This window comes from Heliangelus exortis, chromosome Z, assembly GCF_036169615.1.
Source record: "Heliangelus exortis chromosome Z, bHelExo1.hap1, whole genome shotgun sequence".
NCBI lineage: Eukaryota > Metazoa > Chordata > Aves > Apodiformes > Trochilidae > Heliangelus > Heliangelus exortis.
This window is the reverse complement of record NC_092454.1, coordinates 21,014,175-21,032,658: the sequence shown is the minus strand read 5'-3', so window position 1 is coordinate 21,032,658 and position 18,484 is coordinate 21,014,175. Positions and strand designations below refer to the sequence as shown.

The 18,484-nt window shown below is 42.5% G+C and overlaps 2 protein-coding genes across 18 annotated transcripts in view; one reads left to right on the top strand and one right to left on the bottom strand.

The window, feature by feature from the left end:
- The window catches only part of KIF2A (kinesin family member 2A), a 289,833-nt gene that overhangs the window by 27,136 nt on the left and 244,213 nt on the right, over positions 1-18,484 (bottom strand). The gene's annotated exons all lie outside the window — the stretch shown is intronic.
- Positions 1-18,484, top strand: part of PSD3 (pleckstrin and Sec7 domain containing 3) — a 140,678-nt gene that overhangs the window by 95,543 nt on the left and 26,651 nt on the right. For all 17 annotated transcript variants that reach the window (XM_071730611.1, XM_071730609.1, XM_071730605.1 and 14 more), the window contains 3 exons: positions 8,983-9,026; positions 14,470-14,663; positions 17,039-17,109. In XM_071730611.1, coding sequence (XP_071586712.1) covers positions 8,983-9,026; positions 14,470-14,663; positions 17,039-17,109 — 309 coding nt within the window. The remainder of the gene's footprint in view (positions 1-8,982; positions 9,027-14,469; positions 14,664-17,038; positions 17,110-18,484) is intronic.

The window sequence follows — 18,484 nt, the reverse complement described above, 5'->3', positions numbered from 1 at the left end:
GGAATGATTTTCTATTAAAAAATAGTATTTTGCAGCTTCTCTATGGATCTGTGGCTTATTAGGTGTGGGTGCTAGGTAAAAATATAATCTCACTTGCATGCATGATTAAATATTGTCATCCACAATTTATTAGGAAGGCATCACTTGTGCTTTTATAGGAATATGTTAGTGTATTGTAGCAGTCAGTAGCATAGGCTGTGTCTGTCTGCTACAGAGACTGTATGCAGCATCTTCTTACCCAGCCCAGTTGTTCTGTCTGTAGGCAAACAACCTGCCTCCCTCCATGCGGTATTATTTTTTTCCTTATTCCTCGCTCCTGCTTGGTAACTGATAAGCACCTAGGAAGGTGCCTTATTAGCCATCTTCCTGCCAAAGGTGCTCTGTGTCTTCAAGGGTTGGATGAACTTTATGTAGTGACTGAATACGCCTCTAATTTCATTCCTGCTGCAAATGGATTCTGCCTTGTGAATAGAAGATATAACCATTTGCAAAGGTGTGTTGAATGAGGTTGGAATATTTCAGAGCATCACCCAAAGGCATTTAACCATGTCTTGTGTTTATGTGCATGCAAACAAGCAGTCACATGCATGAATCTTGCTGTACTGTCCCTTCCCTGAGTCTTTTATCTGTCCCAAGAGAAACCTCTTCTGCTATGATGAAAAGATCCAAATGCTGGACAGTAGTTCCTAGCAGATCACTCTATGCCAGCTTAGAGGTTGCATGGTATTTGGGAGATTCAGCTGCAGAGCTTTTATCACAGAATAATGCAAATCAAAATAAATGAGGTATTTTATTCATTCCAGTTTCAGGAACCTCTATTTTGAGGGTCTTACCATCAGTAAGAAATAGTATACCGGTAGGGTTGTGCAGAGAAATAGCATGGCCATCATTCTTGATGCAGTATCTGCTGCTCCAGCAAATGCCAAAGTAAAGGCTGCATCTTGCAGGTGCTCTGGGACTTTGCTCTTGTGATCACTTTCAGTCCAGGCATGGGAATAATTGCATGGTATGCAGTGGAAGGTATGCATTTCCATTTTACATATGGAAATTCTCTGTATATAACAGAAACTTGGATCTTTTGACATTGGATGAATCACTTCAATCTCTATACCTTCTCCCAGGCTTTGTGTACGCTTTTTATGCATAGTGTAATGTCTTCAGGGCAGTGACTTTCTCCTATGGGTGGCATCTGACACAGATAGCTACTGCAGTAATGAACACTTTGTTCGTTTCTCTGTGGGATTCACATTTTTGCTTCCTTAGTGCTGTAGGTTGTTGTGTGAGAAATACCCACTTCTCCTCCTGCCCAGCTTAGGAAGCTGGGAAGCATAATGCAGCTTTGTTTTGTGTTGTAGGACTGTTTCCTTATTTCATACAAAGGTATTTGTATCTGTGGAGCATCTAAGACCTGTAAAAGCTGTGTTATGAAGGTCTGAGAAGATCCCTCTGTGCCCTTCAGTGATGCCTGCTCAGCTGACAAACTGACTAGCAATCCTGCTACTGATTGGTCTTGTGATTTTTGGACAGCCCTGCTCTTTCCATATGTCTGTTCCCCTTTCTGTTCTTTGTCTCCCCATCTATTTTGCCAAGATGTCATGGATTTAGAGAACTGATTTGTATTTGAGTGTTAGCTCTTCTGTTGTGCTGGTGGAAGAGACCTGAGAGTTGTTGCCAATGTATAGTGTTGCAGAGATGGTCTTTTTATCAGTGTAAATCTCTGTATATATGCCTGTACATCACCTCTCACAAAATTTATTTAGTTCTAGTCCGGGCTTTCTGGATAGCAATGCTGTGTAGATTGTCTTGCTATCAAGCCAGGCTTGGTACGTAGACTTGTCTGCCATATTCATCTTGACCTGGTGTCTAGACTGTCTTGTGTTTTATCTGCTCCCCATGCAAAGTAATTACAATGCTAAGGATCTATTTCTGTGACCACTTTAGATGACTTAGAGCAGGAGACAGATTTAATCCATTTCTGCCTCAAACATGCTCCTATGATACTTTGCACTTAACGTGACACAGCCTGTTCTGCTGAGCTAGGCAGTATTGTATATGCATATGCTCTAACCAGTAAGGAAAAGGCACCAGCATGTTGCCTACCTATGGGGTCTGCCTGCTGCCAGCATCAAAGAAGCTGGATAGCCCAAGAACCCATCATCTTCCTGTAAAACATGTATACACAGGATATACAGACACGCACCTGTATGGGTACAGGCTCCACTAGCTCATGCATTCCAGGTATCTATTATAGGCACATATCTCAGGCCAGCAGGAGAACCTCTGAAAAGTATACCGTGAACTGCCATAGTGTTATTCTGATGAGAGTAGGCTCAAATCCAGGCTCTGTGCAAGGTGAGTCAGAGGACCTTAGGATCATCTGTGTGACCCAGCATGTTCAGCAGGCTCTGCGTCCCACAGGATCCATTTTCCTACAGCCATAGATTGAGTTGATGAGTGCCTGTGCCAGTCCTGCTTGCAAATGCACAGTGTCAATGAAACAGTTTCTGAAATAGGCTGTGTAGGTACTCCACTATCGAGAAACACTTCCCTAGCCTTTTTTCTGTTCACAGAAAATAATTCATAGTACAATACAATACAATACAAAATAAAATAATTCATAACACATAATAATTCGGTATACTGCCTTTACCATTAATGCTGATTAAGCACTCCAGCAAGTAGAGAACAAATCTTTTCTGGCAACTTCCGTTTATCAGTTTTACAGAGGTTGCATTTCTAGTGTGACATTAATTTACTGGCTCTTGGGAGCCAATCTCTCCTTCCTTTTTTCTTTCTCCCTCCACCCCTTCTTCATACAAACCAGATTTTTGACAGGAGTTTCTCTTAGAAATGTTCTCCTCCAGTTGGTGACGCACTTGAAATTCCCTGGGTGAAGTGATCTTCTTTCCTTCCCCCTAAAACATTCCTATCAACCCTATCTCCACCCACACCATAACAACATTCATCAGTTCCATATGCTGCTGAACAGCTTGTTGCTGTTTTATGAATAATGTATGCTGGCTTGTTAGAAGAACGTTTGTTGTACAAACCAGTGGAATTTGAAATTGAGAGTGATATCAGCAGACAAGCCATGCTGTGCACTAACCCATGGGCTTCTTTGGGGTAGTACTCCAGCGTCCTTGCTTCATCCTCATCAGAATCAGGGAAATGTGTGAGACAATGAGGGTGTGTGGGACTGGCAAGGAGCTGCAGGCACTGGGTGATCAGAGCCCTTATCCTCACCTCAGCAGGTGTTACAGATCAGTGCATGAGAAGAGGAGAAAATTTCAAGATCCGGATTTTGGGAGAGGATGGCTATTATGGGATGGTGAAGTAGTATAGATCTGTATGCCAGCAACAGTTCTGAGGGAGGGTTAACCTTCAAGTTCACTTAGGCAGCAAACCAAGAGTGCCTCACACCTCATCCAGACCTAGCAGAAGGCAGTAAATTAGAGGCACACCCAGGTCCAAATGATGGGCATACTAACACCTAACAGGACTGTATACAGACACCTGCAATGTCTGGTATCTGTTGCCTCTGTCACCTGCTTTATTTTTTGTAGGATTCTGCTACACTTACTGATTTTCTTCCCTCCAATAAAACACCTAGGGTGGGAGCTGAGGCTGGTTCGTGGCTGACTGCTTGGGTCCCAGGAGTGGAGCTGGTGCATTGGTCCTGAGTGACTGGGAGAGATGCTAAATTCCTGACTGAGCATTTCTGACTGCAGACTGACCACTTCAGTGCTCCAAGGCATGACTGAGGCTTCCTTAGCTGCTTGGGATCAACTGTGACACTATCAGCAGGACGTGAAGAAAAAATGTCCGCAGGCAGGGCTGCTTCTCACAGTGGTGGCAGGGGAGCATCGCAAGGGCCTGGGTCAGAAAACACAGGTGCACCTTGGGGGCTGCAAAACACAAGTGGAGGCTCCTGTAATAGTCAGATAGTCAGTTTCCCCAACAGCAGCTCCAGAGGTGGGTAGAACTGGGTGTCAGCAGAGAGCCTAGGGAACAAAAACTGGACAAGGCAGTCTGGATCATCCCTGCTGGCTTCCTAAACTCAGCTTTGGTTTTGCCCGTTTATCTGTTCACAACAGGCTTTTCTATCTATTCAGTTTTGTGCATGGGGTAGGTTATAAGCAATAACTTGTGGTGTAGTCCTTTGCCACTTAGCAGGTTTTTCTGGCTGGACTAGTGTGTACAGAAAGTCAGCAGTCTGCTTCAAGCACCAGCGCCACAGGTTGCCTTATGAGGGAAGGGCTTGCACAGTGGCCAGCACCCCTTGCACCCTGCTGGCCAGGCTTTGGGGAACCTGTGCCTACTTGTTACCTAGATGATTTGCTGAGATGAGTATCTGGGTAATTCGTTGCATCTTTGTCCCTGTCTGCACATCTGATTGTGCCTTTGTTTTGTTCACTGCTTCTTCATGCAGAGGCTGAGTCACAGTATAGCTGGCAGTTGGCAGGTGCTGAGAGCAACTGTGTTTAAAGGGAATCAATGGTATGTGAATGTGACAAGGTTTTGGGGGAAGTGAAGGTTGCAAGTGACCTTTTTCTTCCTGTCCACTTTAAACAGTTTTCAGAAGCACTCCCTGCACAGTTTTGGTTCTCTTTCCAGTTGGTGTGAAAGTACCAACTGGTGAGAGCTTGTGAAAATCTGGATTTTGAGTTGACTTGCCTGTTTGCCAAAGGAAAAATGGGTATAGAATTCAGCAGCTTCTTAGAGAGTTACAGGCTTTCACTTAAAGTGTAAGTTTCTTGCCCAGTTTATGAATATATTAAAATCCCACAAATTCTTAACAGATCCCTTATATTGCAGATTGTTAACAGTGAAATTGAAGTTGTAGGAAACAGCATGGGAGTTAAAATAAGGAAGGTGTCTAGCATGTTGCCTGCCTTCTGTTTTATGCAGCAGTTAATTTCTTTTATTCTTCCTTAAAAACTGCATTTATTTCTTCAGGGAGATTAGAGCGGTGGTGGGCCTCAGATGTGGTTCTCAGAAAAGGGAAAGAGTGGGTTTTTGCAGTCTGGGTCATAGAGCTTAAGATTAGAAGCCTTGAAGCTGGATACTGATGCTTATTTGGTAACTGGGGGTCTAGATCCAGGGGTCTAGATCCTGACAGGAGTGTGGGAAGAGATAGAAAGTTTCTCCCTGTTCCAAGTGGTATTTGGCTTACATAGCAAATTTTCCAGGAGCTTCCCAAGCTAGCAGGTAAGAAGCTGTGACTGTTGTCAAACTGTAAGAGTGCTTTAAAGCAGAGTTGGGTTTCTTTGTTTGTTTTTTGTTTTTTGTATTTTTTTTTCTCCAGAGAGAAAACAAGAGTTAATAAAAGGTGTCCTTGCAGCCAGTTAAGTATGGTGGAAAACATGTTCCTGCCATAATCTCTGATAAATTTTGTTGCAATTTAGTGAAGCATTGAAGTGCTTGAAGTGCATTGAAGTGCTTGTTTCCAAGTTTGTTTGATTTAATCATACTCTGGAGAAATGACTGCTGAAAAGTGGTACTGTCTGAATTAGGGCCTTGGTAAACAGCCATTAAATAAATGATAGAGCGTGTGCTGAGCTGTATATATCTCCCACTGGCTGCAAAACATGGGAGGAGGAAATTTTTCTTTGCCAGATCATGAAAGTGTCCAGTATATGTCAGGAAAATGTTAAAATATAAATTGCTTTGGAGAAGGTATATAAAGAAGTGCTAAAAGGCTGGTGAGTACAGTGGTGAGTGTGCAGCCTGGTGGCCATCTCTGTCAAAAGTGGGCAGGCATGAGAACTTGAGTGTATTTGTCCCTGTAGAGGTCTACTCACTGAGGTCTCAGTAAACACATGGAACCTGCCTTGTATACAGATGTCCTGGCTGTCAGTATTTTCTAGGGGTTTCTCTTTCATGTCTGTCAGCAGCAGAGACCTTCTGAGAGGTTTAATGCTCTGTGGGAGACACTGTTCTTTGTGAGATGTATGCCATATAACTGAGTTGGCATCTGTTACTCTCTAAAGAAGTAAGATGGAGTCTGGCTCATTAGTTAAGATCAAGACAAACATGTGTCACTTTACACAAGGCAAAAAGCCTGGGGCATTTATTGTTCCCAAACCAATATGGATTTCTGCTTTTGTATGTCCTCCTCTTTGGCTGCAGTGATCCCTAGAGAATTCCTTACAGCAAAAAAAAAAAACATAAAAAGGGAGGCTTCCTTCCTTCCTTCCTTCCTTCCTTCCTTCCTTCCTTCCTTCCTTCCTTCCTTCCTTCCTTCCTTCCTTCCTTCCTTCCTTCCTTCCTTCCTTCCTTCCTTCCTTCCTTCCTTCCTTCCTTCCTTCCTTCCTTCCTTCCTTCCTTCCTTCCTTCCTTCCTTCCTTCCTTCCTTCCTTCCTTCCTTCCTTCCTTCCTTCCTTCCTTCCTTCCTTCCTTCCTTCCTTCCTTCCTTCCTTCCTTCCTTCCTTCCTTCCTTCCTTCCTTCCTTCCTTCCTTCCTTCCTTCCTTCCTTCCTTCCTTCCTTCCTTCCTTCCTTCCTTCCTTCCTTCCTTCCTTCCTTCCTTCCTTCCTTCCTTCCTTCCTTCCTTCCTTCCTTCCTTCCTTCCTTCCTTCCTTCCTTCCTTCCTTCCTTCCTTCCTTCCTTCCTTCCTTCCTTCCTTCCTTCCTTCCTTCCTTCCTTCCTTCCTTCCTTCCTTCCTTCCTTCCTTCCTTCCTTCCTTCCTTCCTTCCTTCCTTCCTTCCTTCCTTCCTTCCTTCCTTCCTTCCTTCCTTCCTTCCTTCCTTCCTTCCTTCCTTCCTTCCTTCCTTCCTTCCTTCCTTCCTTCCTTCCTTCCTTCCTTCCTTCCTTCCCTCCTTCCTTCCTTCCTTCCTTCCTTCCTTCCTTCCTTCCTTCCTTCCTTCCTTCCTTCCTTCCTTCCTTCCTCCCTTCCTCCCTTCCTCCCTTCCTCCCTTCCTCCCTTCCTCCCTTCCTCCCTTCCTCCCTCCCTCCCTCCCTCCCTCCCTCCCTCCCTCCCTCCCTCCCTCCCTCCCTCCCTCCCTCCCTCCCTCCCTCCCTCCCTCCCTCCCTCCCTCCCTCCCTCCCTCCCTCCCTTCCTCCCTCCCTCCCTTCCTCCCTTCCTCCCTTCCTCCCTTCCTTCCTTCCTTCCTTCCTTCCTTCCTTCCTTCCTTCCTTCCTTCCTTCCTTCCTTCCTTCCTTCCTTCCTTCCTTCCTTCCTTCCTTCCTTCCTTCCTTCCTTCCTTCCTTCCTTCCTTCCTTCCTTCCTTCCTTCCTTCCTTCCTTCCTTCCTTCCTTCCTTCCTTCCTTCCTTCCTTCCTTCCTTCCTTTTCCTTCCTTCCTTCCTTCCTTCCTTCCTTCCTTCCTTCCTTCCTTCCTTCCTTCCTTCCTTCCTTCCTTCACTGTGCCTCACCTAAAAAAGCCACCGTGCAGGCTCAAAGGGAGCAAACTGTGAAAACTCTAGAGCTGGAAATAGTTAATCATATTTTTTTAGTAAATCAGCAACACCCTGCTATTGGTAGGGACCTCTCTCTGCTAACTCAGTGTAAGTAAGATATGGGGTGAATTCTTCTTGTGGCTGTATTTGTTCAGTTGCTCTGAGAAACCTGCTTTTATGGTACACATGGACTAAAAATTGCTGCCTGTCTAGCAACAGCATGAAGCAAGTGGTACCAGTATGTTTGACCTGCTTCTGTATGGTTCAAACAAGCCAGATTTTCATAGAGCTGAATATTTAGGATTTTCAAATTGACCATGTCAGATTTGAAAAGGAGCCAGCAGATCACAAGATGAGCAGTGGGGTATGGTCATGGGATTCTTGTTGCAAGTTCAGCTATGGTATATGCACAAGACTATTTTCAGCTCCTCAGTTTTCCAAATTATTTTTGGTTTGGGTCAGAGTTAAGGCTATTTAAATGCTAATGTTTCTGCTGAGCTTGTCGTAGATATTATAGTATGTGATTTTCACTCTTGTTAATACTTGATGTGCTACTTTTTTGGTAATCGTGTGCATAAACAGTTCTACACATTAACATATTTTGAGGCTGTGTAGGAGTTATGTGCCAGAGAGAGTAAATCTAGCTATGTATATAAGGTAAATTAGAAATGTGGATTATATGTGCAAGAATCAAGGACATTGCATACCAAAATACTTCACTTGAGTCAAGTGGCCTATTTGAAGTGCTCCATTAACTTGTAGTAAGAGCAGGCATTTTTCCATTGTATGTATCAGCTACCGTAGGGCTAAAATCAGACACACTTGGGTATCCAAGTGATGTACCTACTTCTTCTCCATCCCAATTATCTGGTATCTTGGTATCCTCCCAGACTTAAGTCAGACTCTAGTCTTTGCAACTGGTGTCAATAGCAGAACTGTGACCTTTGCTGTCAAACCAACTGGCATCTTCTCTATGAAATGAAAGTGTAAAAATGTTAGCAGTCATCAGTCCAAGATACTGACCTTTCAGTATGAAAGCTGTGTATCATTTGTTTTCTGTTTTCTGTTTAGAAAAGGAATATGTTAATGTTTGGGGAGCATTCAACTGATGGGGAGAGCATTCAGCTTTCTGTGATGCTCAGAGGCTTTGGATAGTTATTTTGACATAGTTTTACTGGTAAGACTACTGTATAGTGAAATCTTTACCCCATTAAAGCTGATGACAAAAAAAATCTCACTATCAGGAATTGGACCTTGAATTTCCAGGCTGTATTCTTGTGGCTTTTGCTATTCTTGTGGCTATTTAAAAAAACAAAACAAAACCACAAAACCAAAAACCAAAACACAGAACCAAAAAACCTACTTAGCAAAATGCCTGTAATCTCAAACCCTGCATTCTGTTTTTTTTTTTTTCTTTAGATGAGATTTCTGCTCCAGACTTTTTTGTTATCATGAGCAGATATGGTATGTCCTTGATCAGAGATGGCTCACTTGCTGGTGTTAGATAATTTGCCTTAGCACGTTAATGTATGTGTAACAGGTATCAGGGATCAAAGAATAATCCCATCTTATTTCTCTCCCTTTACAGGGCCTCTACAATTCAATCAAGAATGAGAAGCTGGAATGGGCAGTGTAAGTATACTGCATAGAAATTAGGAGTTTGAAAATAGCACCTATGTAGTTATTTGTCTATATGTCCTGTGTCACCATCTCAGTGGGCTCCAAAGCCTGCAGAAGATAGCCAGAATATATAATTAGTTTGCTTTTGTGTTAATGAATGACCTGACAATACAGCCTCATCTGTTTCTCCAGTAAATGGAGCTGTTAATGATAGTAGCCAACTGCATTTGTATGGAAAGAGGACAATTCATTTATTAGAAAACTTCAGCCTGAAAAGAGAGAAATTAAATCCTCTGTTGTTCTATGACTTCATAAATAAACCAGAAGATGATGTCTCCACTTATCTTTTGGTACATTGTGTCAGAACCACTGAATAGAAACATACATTTTGGATTGGGTTTCCTGCTGTTGGTTTATTGTCTTGGTTTGTCTCCTGTTTAACTATGGATAACTTGACAACAACCTAATATGTAAGATGATAAATTGGACAAAGCCTGCTATCCCCCATCCTTAGATTATTTCAGCAGGCTAACACTTGCTAACTATGGCAATGTTACAGACAAGAAAGAGCTCCAGTTTCTGATTGTGTTAAATTGACAATCCTCTTTGCTTAAGTTTTATGTAGTCTATATGTGCCAGTGAAGAGTATCAGGGTCTGCTTTAGATTTTGCTGCTTCCAGAAGAGTGGACTTTGGTGTAAAATAATAGAATCATGTCTTATATATTTTGGCTGTACAAGGTGTTTAGCTTCATGGATTTATACATCTGAAACTGTACCTTCTTGAGAAAGATGTATGCATGCTCCTTCAGCTTTTTTGCTGGAAAGTCTTGCAGGCCCATGGGACTCTGACCTTCCTTGTTTTAAGTTTGTCATGTGAGAATTAATTTCTTGTTAGGGTGTGAATTCTCCCTTAGAAAGGCTGCTGGCCCCAACTGGGATGGCAGCCTCTGTTTGGAAGTGTGTTAGATGGTGTCAGAGTAGTGAAGAAGGTGTGCTGCTAAGGGGAGTCTCTAAGAAGTGCCATCTCTGGTAAACCTCATAAGCAGCATGGTGGAATAAAGACACTTTCCCACACCATGTCTTGGACCTGGAATACACCGTGTGAATCTTACATGTCACAACACCAGAGCTCTTTGCACAACAGTTTTCCATGGGTACTTCAGACCCAGTAGAAGCCATTATGTAATTTTCTCATTGTCAGAATTTTTCTCTAGTTTTTGTCAAGAAATGGTACAAGTGTCTAATACACTTGGGCATCCTTCAGGTGGGAACTGGCTCACACCTAGCTCTGCTCCTGTGAGCTTAGTCAAGATGATTTACAAGAAAGCTTACTCGTATATAAGAAGTAACAACAGCTTAGGCAGTTACAGTATAGTCCAGTCCATATCCTTTTCTTATTAATTGCTTGGGAAAAATTGAAAGCAGGCTGGAAAAGGCTTTGGGAATAATAAGGCTTTGGGATATGGGTGTAAAGCATCCTTCTTCCAGCAGAATGCTCAAGGTAGCCAATTGTCAGTTCCAGTCTGAAACTCAGACTGTTAACTGGGACTAATGGGACAATAACTTTCCATGCTGTGAAACAAAGCTCATTCTGGACATTGTCAAAGAGGCTGTGCCTTTTGCCTTTAGGGTTGAGAGTGCTGGCTGGAAGAGGGAGCATAAAGATGACTCTGCTTGCTTTTACAGAGATCTGTGGTTGATGAAAAGTCATCACAGCAAGGATACTGAGGACTGCCTGAGTTACAGGGAGGAGGCACATCAGTCTCTTGATTTGCTTTCATGATCTGCTGAGAAAGATGGATAGGAAGGGGATATGGGCTTTTTTTGCTGTGATAGGACTGAGAAAGATACTGTCTCCTTTTCAAATCATATCCCTTTGCTTCTGTGATGTGGTTGGTAGGGGAAGAAGTGGGAGGTAAGGCAACAGTTGGAAATAGGGCTGCAAACCCCAGAAAAAAGTTGTGTTTGTGATGCTGACACATTGAGGCAATGTCTTTTCTCCATCCAGAATCCCTTTGAGGATCTAAGAATCTGTCTTAAGTGACAGTTTAATAGCTTCTCTGGCAGAACATTTTTGATGGGTTAATGACTGTTAAATGTGTCATTGAAATAAAACTGTCCACAGACAGGGGAGGGTAACAGCGATATGTGAGATGGGGGAAGACTGCTACGTGATCCTTATATTACTTGTTGTGAGCTGGTGTGTCATCATTCCAAATGGTTTGCTGTCCATTTGCGGTGGAATTACAGTCAGTCCAAAGCCCACAGAAAGAAAAGCCTACCATTGATCCCAATTTTGTAGTCAAGAGAAGAGGCATCCTAATCATCAGATGTGCTCCAGAGACTTTCAGTAAGAGGGCTCATTTATCCCTTATGAACACGAAGAACGAGTACAGCCCTTGACAGAGAGAATTGCATTACAGTGCTTCTACTGCAGTATTTTTGGATCAAAAGGTTAAAAGTGAATGAAATACTGTGATGTTAAAGATAAACATATCTTTGAATTTACATTGATTTGGTGAATGTGGGATCCTTAATATAAACTCCTACTCTGCATTGCACCCCCAAGTTTTTTTGGTACTGTAACAATAGAACTTCCAGAAAACATTCTACCACTTACTTGGTGTGCCATTTACTTTGCTTGCTGTTTCTTCTTGCTGGTCTTGTTCAGTGTCCTGGAAGAAAAAAGAAAAGCAGTATGGGAAAAATAGCCAAGTGTGGAATTTTCTGCAGCCACACCCTAAAGACTGGTGAGAAGTAAACTCAAATTGTTATATCCTTTTTAAAGCCTATTCAGGACCTATCCATCTATCTGACTTTGGAGGTTACTTAAGCAAAGGCTAATACCAGAGCTGTTTTGCTACTTTTAAACTCCTCCAGTCATCTTGCATTATACTTGACCACTGAAGCAAGTGGAGTATTTGAAGAAGTGTTATTTCCAGTGGTGTTTCATATTCCAGATCAGAGGGAGACAGAGGCTGCTTTTAGTTCTATTTTCTCAGCTGTTCTTCCATTTCTTGCTTTCTGTAGTGAGTCCCCCTTGCCTCTCTTGGCTTGTGCATCTTGACCTCATGCATCTCATTAGAGTGCTCAGCTCTCACAAGTGCCTGAGGCTTCTGAGTCTCAGGGATGTCCTGTTTTCAAAGACAGATTAAAGGACCAGTTAAGGGTTTGTTCAGTGCTACCACTAGTAATGATAGCAGATGCCATGGATAAGGGCACTGGTACATTCCTGCAGGACAGCTGATCAGAAAATGATGATTCTCTCCCATCACTTCAAGGGAGACAGCTTATTAAAAAAAAATGCTAAGCCATTTACTGCAGTAGGTCTCTGCTGACAAGGAGAAATGCACTGTGTCCTTGGCTGAGATCCTAGAATTCACAAGGCAATTTTTTGTGACAAATCAGACAAAGTGTTTGTGCCTATGTGAGATTGTAGTCTGGATTATGTACCACAGACTTGTATCGTGAGAATATGCATCTGAAATTGATAGGTACTGAAGAAATGCAATGGTAGGCTTGCCTGAAGCTAGTTTAGTGCAGTAGTTGCACAAAAGGTGGGGACAGTCAGCATCGGCAGAAATTCCTACACTTTTTCAGTTGGGAGAGGGCTTCAACAAAAGGATGCATGAAGAAATCCTTATTGTTTCGACCAACAAAAGGTTTTTTGCAGTTATCTCTGTTTTGGAATGGGAAAATGTATATCAATAGGCTGAAAGATGCGAGGACTGCTCTCCCTTGTAGGAATCAGATCTTCAGGTGAAAGTTTTGTTCCTCTAAATCAGGAGACGTTGCGAGGCGACACCATGACACACCACTATAGCTGTATCCCTACAACTAAATCAAATGTCTGCCACTTTGTGTGACTCGCAACCCAAATGTTGATGTATAGCATCCCTATCCATACCGATGAAAAGTCTTGCTTTTGAAAAGAAAATGCTGGCCTCTGTACTGCCTGTTGGGCCTGTCCTTTACTGTGCTGATTGCTGAATGGTATCTGGAAGTGGTTTGTGAGTGTATTTGGCTGAGGCCACACCAAACGCAGAGTAATGTGAGGTGGTCAGTCAAATGTCTGGCAATGTTCCATGGCTCTGCTGAGTTCGTTAATATAGCCTCTGCATCTCTGGATTTTGTTTACTTCTTGTCAAAACAGTCTGTTACCCTTGTATATCCTCAGACTGGGTTATTCTCCAGAAGATAATTTCAGCAGAGGTCAGGATACACAGGTTGTCATTCACAGGTTGCCTGCAGGTCTTGGAGGGCATTTCTTTGGATGGTCATTTCCATAAACAATACTTAAGGGAACATGGTTGCAGTATATCTCAAAAGGAGCTTTTGGACTGACATATGCCTTGCTAATCCTTATCTGATACACGCTTTGAATGTATGCATGTGTATGTCCACCTGAGCTTGCTCTCTCTGCTCATCATCTGGGTCTGGTGAGGTGCACCAGCTTGAAGTTCACTGCCCTTATTATCTGGTTAGACTTACATGATAGTGATACTTTGACAATCAGATGCTGGATATAGGAGAAACATTGCTACCGTGACTTTCGAATGGCAGCCTGCAGCCTCTCTGACACACCTTTCCCAGTGAGCTGCCGAGGAATGCGTGGGGACTTTAAAAGACACAGGGCTGTTATGTAATCTGACACTGTCTGTGCTTGCTTCAGATACACCATCCACCCAGGTTCAGTGGCCTGCTGGTCTATAAAAACTTTCACCCTACTCTTGTGATAGACATCCTTTGTTTTTGAGGTTGCCTCAAGCTTTTTGCCTTTGGCTGTGACAAGAAAAAAGGCATTTATTAGTCAGGCAGTGCTTACAACACAGCTGAAATGAGCTGTGTTGAATAAATTGCCCTAATAAGTAACATTTTGAGCAGCTTATTGCTTCTAAAATACAGAAAACGTCATTCACCTAGTGTAGTTTTTATTTTTATATTAGACTTGTATGCTGGTCTGCAGAAGAAAATAAAGAAAAAAGAGGTTAAAAAAAACCTGTAAAGGAGGTAAAAACCTGTGTTTCATGTCCTAACCTAAGAGGTAAGCCACAGTGATCTGAAGTAGTCTAATTCTTCTCATCTACTTGTGAACTCCTGAAGAAACTGAATTTTTTCATAAGAGCCCAGCAGGCAAATATTTCCCATTTTAGCACTGAAATAAGTGGAATTAAAAATAGGGTAAGCTGGAGGACATAGTACACTTTTGAAATACTGCCATTTAAGACTGTAAAGGGAAAATTCAGGGTTTTTTGGAAAATCTGTCTCTGTGCTGATGAAGTACGTGAACTGATGCTTTTCTGTAATCTGGCTATCCTCCATATCTAGGTTTCTCTCTAAATAGGTCCTCCTATAAGGGAGAGGTATGTTTAGACAAGGAGCATGAAAGAATTACCGGAGTAAAACATTGCTGGTTGGTCCCTTGTTCATGTTTGGTTTTCACTGATTTTTAAGGGATGAAGAAGAGAAAAAAAAATCTCCCTCAGATGGTACAGATGAAAAGGATAATGGGAACCAGATGAAGGCTGTCAGTAGAATTGGCAACTCAAATAACCCATTCGTGGACATCCCACATGACCCCAATGCTGCTGTGTATAAAACTGGATTTCTGGCTCGGAAAAGCCATGCAGATATGGATGGGAAGAAAAGTGAGTATGTTTCACTCTTAATGTCTCACTTTCATGTTAATCTCCACACAAGGCTACTTATGATGAGCCCATGTGCTTCTCAAGGCAAATAGTGCTGCTTCATTAGGGGAAATTGGAGCAATAACAAACACTGCAGCAATTGGATTATCACACTTATATTATTAGGGTAGGATTTACAATGTTCAGTCCCATTTGCAGTAACTCTAATGTCTGAGCATAATGAGTAATGTGATACAGCAAAGCAATGTGAGTAGTTTGTGCTAAAAGAAAATGAATGTTATGGTTCACAGAAGAGAATACTATTTCAAGTGAATTACCATTGCTGTTCTGTAGTAGCTTGGTAATTCTCCTTTTCCTTATGTTAGAGCAGGTTGTTTCATATCTCCCCTCCCCTCTGGGTCTGTCTGTAAAGAAACACTGTTCTTTAGCTTTACTTGGAAGATACTGTATCCGTTCCCTTCTCTGTTTTCCCAGCCTTTCCCAGCAGCTTTTGGTAACAGCCAAATTTTATATCATGGAGTTCCCTCCTGACCCTTCTTTGTCATAACCCTGCTATGTCTCTTCATTTACTTGTTGCCTTTCCTTCTTGTCCTCCTTGTGTTTGTGGTACAGTAATTACCTGAGGCTTCTGATTTGCCTGTGTGTGTTTTGCTGTTTGGATGTCTTCATTTGTTTTCTACTGATGTTCCTCAAAATAGCAACTCAGAGCATCTGTATTTTCCCCACACAGTGCTGATGATCATGCTATGAGGTTGAATCCTGGAGGCAAAGTCTGACATTGTAATGTGTGTCCCTAGCTGGGCTAAGCTCTTTGGTATTATCATGTTTTGCTAGTATATTTTATAAGGTACAGTTGGAGGTCAGTGTTTTCAAGTGGAAGGCTGACAGCTCCATAACTAAATCCAAACAGAGATGTCGAAATCAAACTGACCTCATTCTTGGTGATGACTGGATGCTCTCAGTACGTTCCTCTTTATTAAACTTCTGTTTACTTAACCTTAATAAATCTAGTTGCTTTTATGAAATTATTCCTTTAATTATAAGTAATCTGAATTGCTCATTGTTACACACTGAATGGGGATAAACCTCTTATAAGTAATATGATTAGGACTGTGTTTTCAGAAGTTTCTGTACGTCTTAGAGGTCCGTCTGTCATTGTCATGCATCTGTTGAAAAAGTTACATTCTGACTTTCCAGTTGCAAATAAAGTGAAGCCCTTTTTTCAGAAGTCAGACCTTTGTGTATTTCATTTCCTAATGGAGTTGTTGCAGGGCACAGATCAACTTGTACAGGATTGCTAATGAAGTGATATGCTAACATGCTGTATGTATTTTCTCAGAGAGTACTGAGCTCTAAAGCACTTAGGCAGTATAGAGGAGAATAATAAAATGGGCTAATGGCAGGAAGCTAAACTGGACAAATGCCAATTAGAAATAAGGCCTGTTGTGTGAGATTAGAATGATTAACTTCTGGAGCAAGGGGCTAATAATCTCTTCAACATTACTTGTCTTCAGAATAGGATGCCTTTCTGGGTTTGGTGCTTTAGTTCAGCACAGGCTATTCACTTCAGTCTAGGGTCAAGTGGATGCTGGTCAGTGGTGCATGCATGGTGGAGAGCGAGCTTTGATACAAGCTTCTAGTCTCTGGCACTGTGACTGTACAGCCTTCCCTCTATTGCAGTTGAATTTTAAACTGAATTCCTCTCCCTCTTCTCCTTTCCTCCCACCCTGCGCCCCCCAAACTACTTGTGGGCTGGAAATGTTGTCTTTGTTATGCTCCTCAACCTCAAACTGTTTCTTGATAGGTCATTATTTTTTATGATTTTGTTTGGTCCCCCTCTCTCTCCTTTTTCCTCCTCAGCTTCCCCTGCAGCTGCAGGAATAGGGGAAGGGATCAAGAAGCCATCTGACGGCTCAGTGTGACCTTGGACATGCAGCACCAGCAATGGGGAGGGATGCTTCCAAGAGGCACTGCTTTCCTAGCAGTATCCCATTGGCCCAGAGCAGTGCCTGCCAGGCTGCTGTGGCGTGCAGAAAGGGTGTTTCCTTCTGAAAACTCTGCAATGTAACGGAGCTGATTCCCAGCTGTGTAGGGGCAGTGTCAACCTACCTGCAAGAGCACAAAGGCAGAGTCTCTCTGACCTGTTTCCTACACTGCTGCAGTTCCCTTCTGATCATGTCCAGGGCTATCGTCAGGGTTGTTTCATTACTCACTCACACAGCAGGTATGTGCAGGCACTGTGCTGAGTTGTGTTGTCCTTTGCAAAGGAGAGTACAAAGAAGGCTTAACACAGGACTAATGTAGCTCTCCTGTTGCTTAGACAAAGTGTAGAAATGGATCTGAGTTAAATGGGTTTTCATTTGTTTTCTTTGCAGCTCCCCGGGGAAAACGAGGCTGGAAAACCTTTTATGCTGTGCTGAAGGGAACAGTCTTGTACTTGCAGAAGGTAGGGGACATCACTGTCTTCTGGAAACTAATTGAAGAGGGATAAAACAGTAGGCATCCACTCTGCTCTTACAGCCCACCTCCAGGCTCCTTTCCCTTCACAGTGTAGCTGATCTCTCTGCCCATCACTCTGTTTATACATACATTCAGGCATGAATCCTTTCATTGACACACTCCCACTTTTCACGCTTTAAAGTTGAGTTTCATTGTTCCCATCCACATGTGCACCCCATTGATTCCAGTTTATACCATCACTGTCACTCATGGCTGAAGGAATAGCCAGCTTCACCAGCAAAGACAGCATAATCTCTCTGTGTATTGCACACATTCCTCAAGGCTGCTTTTAATATTGCATTTCATACATATGACTCCTCTTCCTGTAAGGCTGTCCTCATTTCCTATCTTTTCATAGTATACTTTTCTGTAATGCCTACAAAACCAGCTGCAAAACAACTGAATGGCAGCTATGCCTTACTAGGAATTTTCAGCTTCTGCTCCGTAGCAAAATTAAAGGATAATCGCTTTCTTACCCCAGTGCAAGATCAGACACTGGTTTCTAACAAACTGTGCTCTGACAGCAAGAAGTCTAAAAAAACAGTCAGCTGAAACCCTTCAAGTCTTTTGGCATAGGCTGAAATACATTATAGTACAGTTTTAAGTATTCTCTTGGAAGGTGAAATGCAGCATGTGAGTGAGAACTTTGAAAACCAAACAAATCTATGTAGCAGCTGTGTAACTTGTTAAGGCTTTTTGCCCTCCAGCATAGGTGAACTATTGGTGATATGGCTGTTGTTTTTCCAGACAGCTCTGTGTTGTAGAAATATGCTCCTTTGAAAGGCTTTTTACATTTCTACAGTGTTTTGCAACCATAGGGTGTGCAAGTTCAAGTGCCTGTTGCTATTTCCTCCTCCCTGCTGTGGCTTTCTGAAATTCCTGGTTTCACTGGAGCCAACCTGGATAGTATTTGAGAAGAAAAAGGGTGGTTTGGATCAAATTGTTACAGCATGACATTTACAAATTGGATGCTTTAGCTACAGTACCTTTTTGGGAGGGCTGAAATCCTGAAACAAACCAAACAATCTGCAGTCAGGAGGGAGGATTAGGACTGAAAGTTGATGTGACATGCTGCAAGCCAGTGCAAGAGACTGGAAGCAAGGGTGCTGAATCACAACTGAATCTCCCCTTTGATCCTCTTGGCTAGCAGCAGGTTCACTTTTACTAAAGTGGCCTTCATGGCAGGCTTGTATTTGCCTTTTCCCATGTGAAATGAAGTCACCTGCTTTGATTTCTGAAGTAAGTCACCTTTAGCGTTCACCTGAAAAAACTGCAGGGTTTCCTAAGAAATAAGAAGGCATATTAATTTCTTATTTGACCAT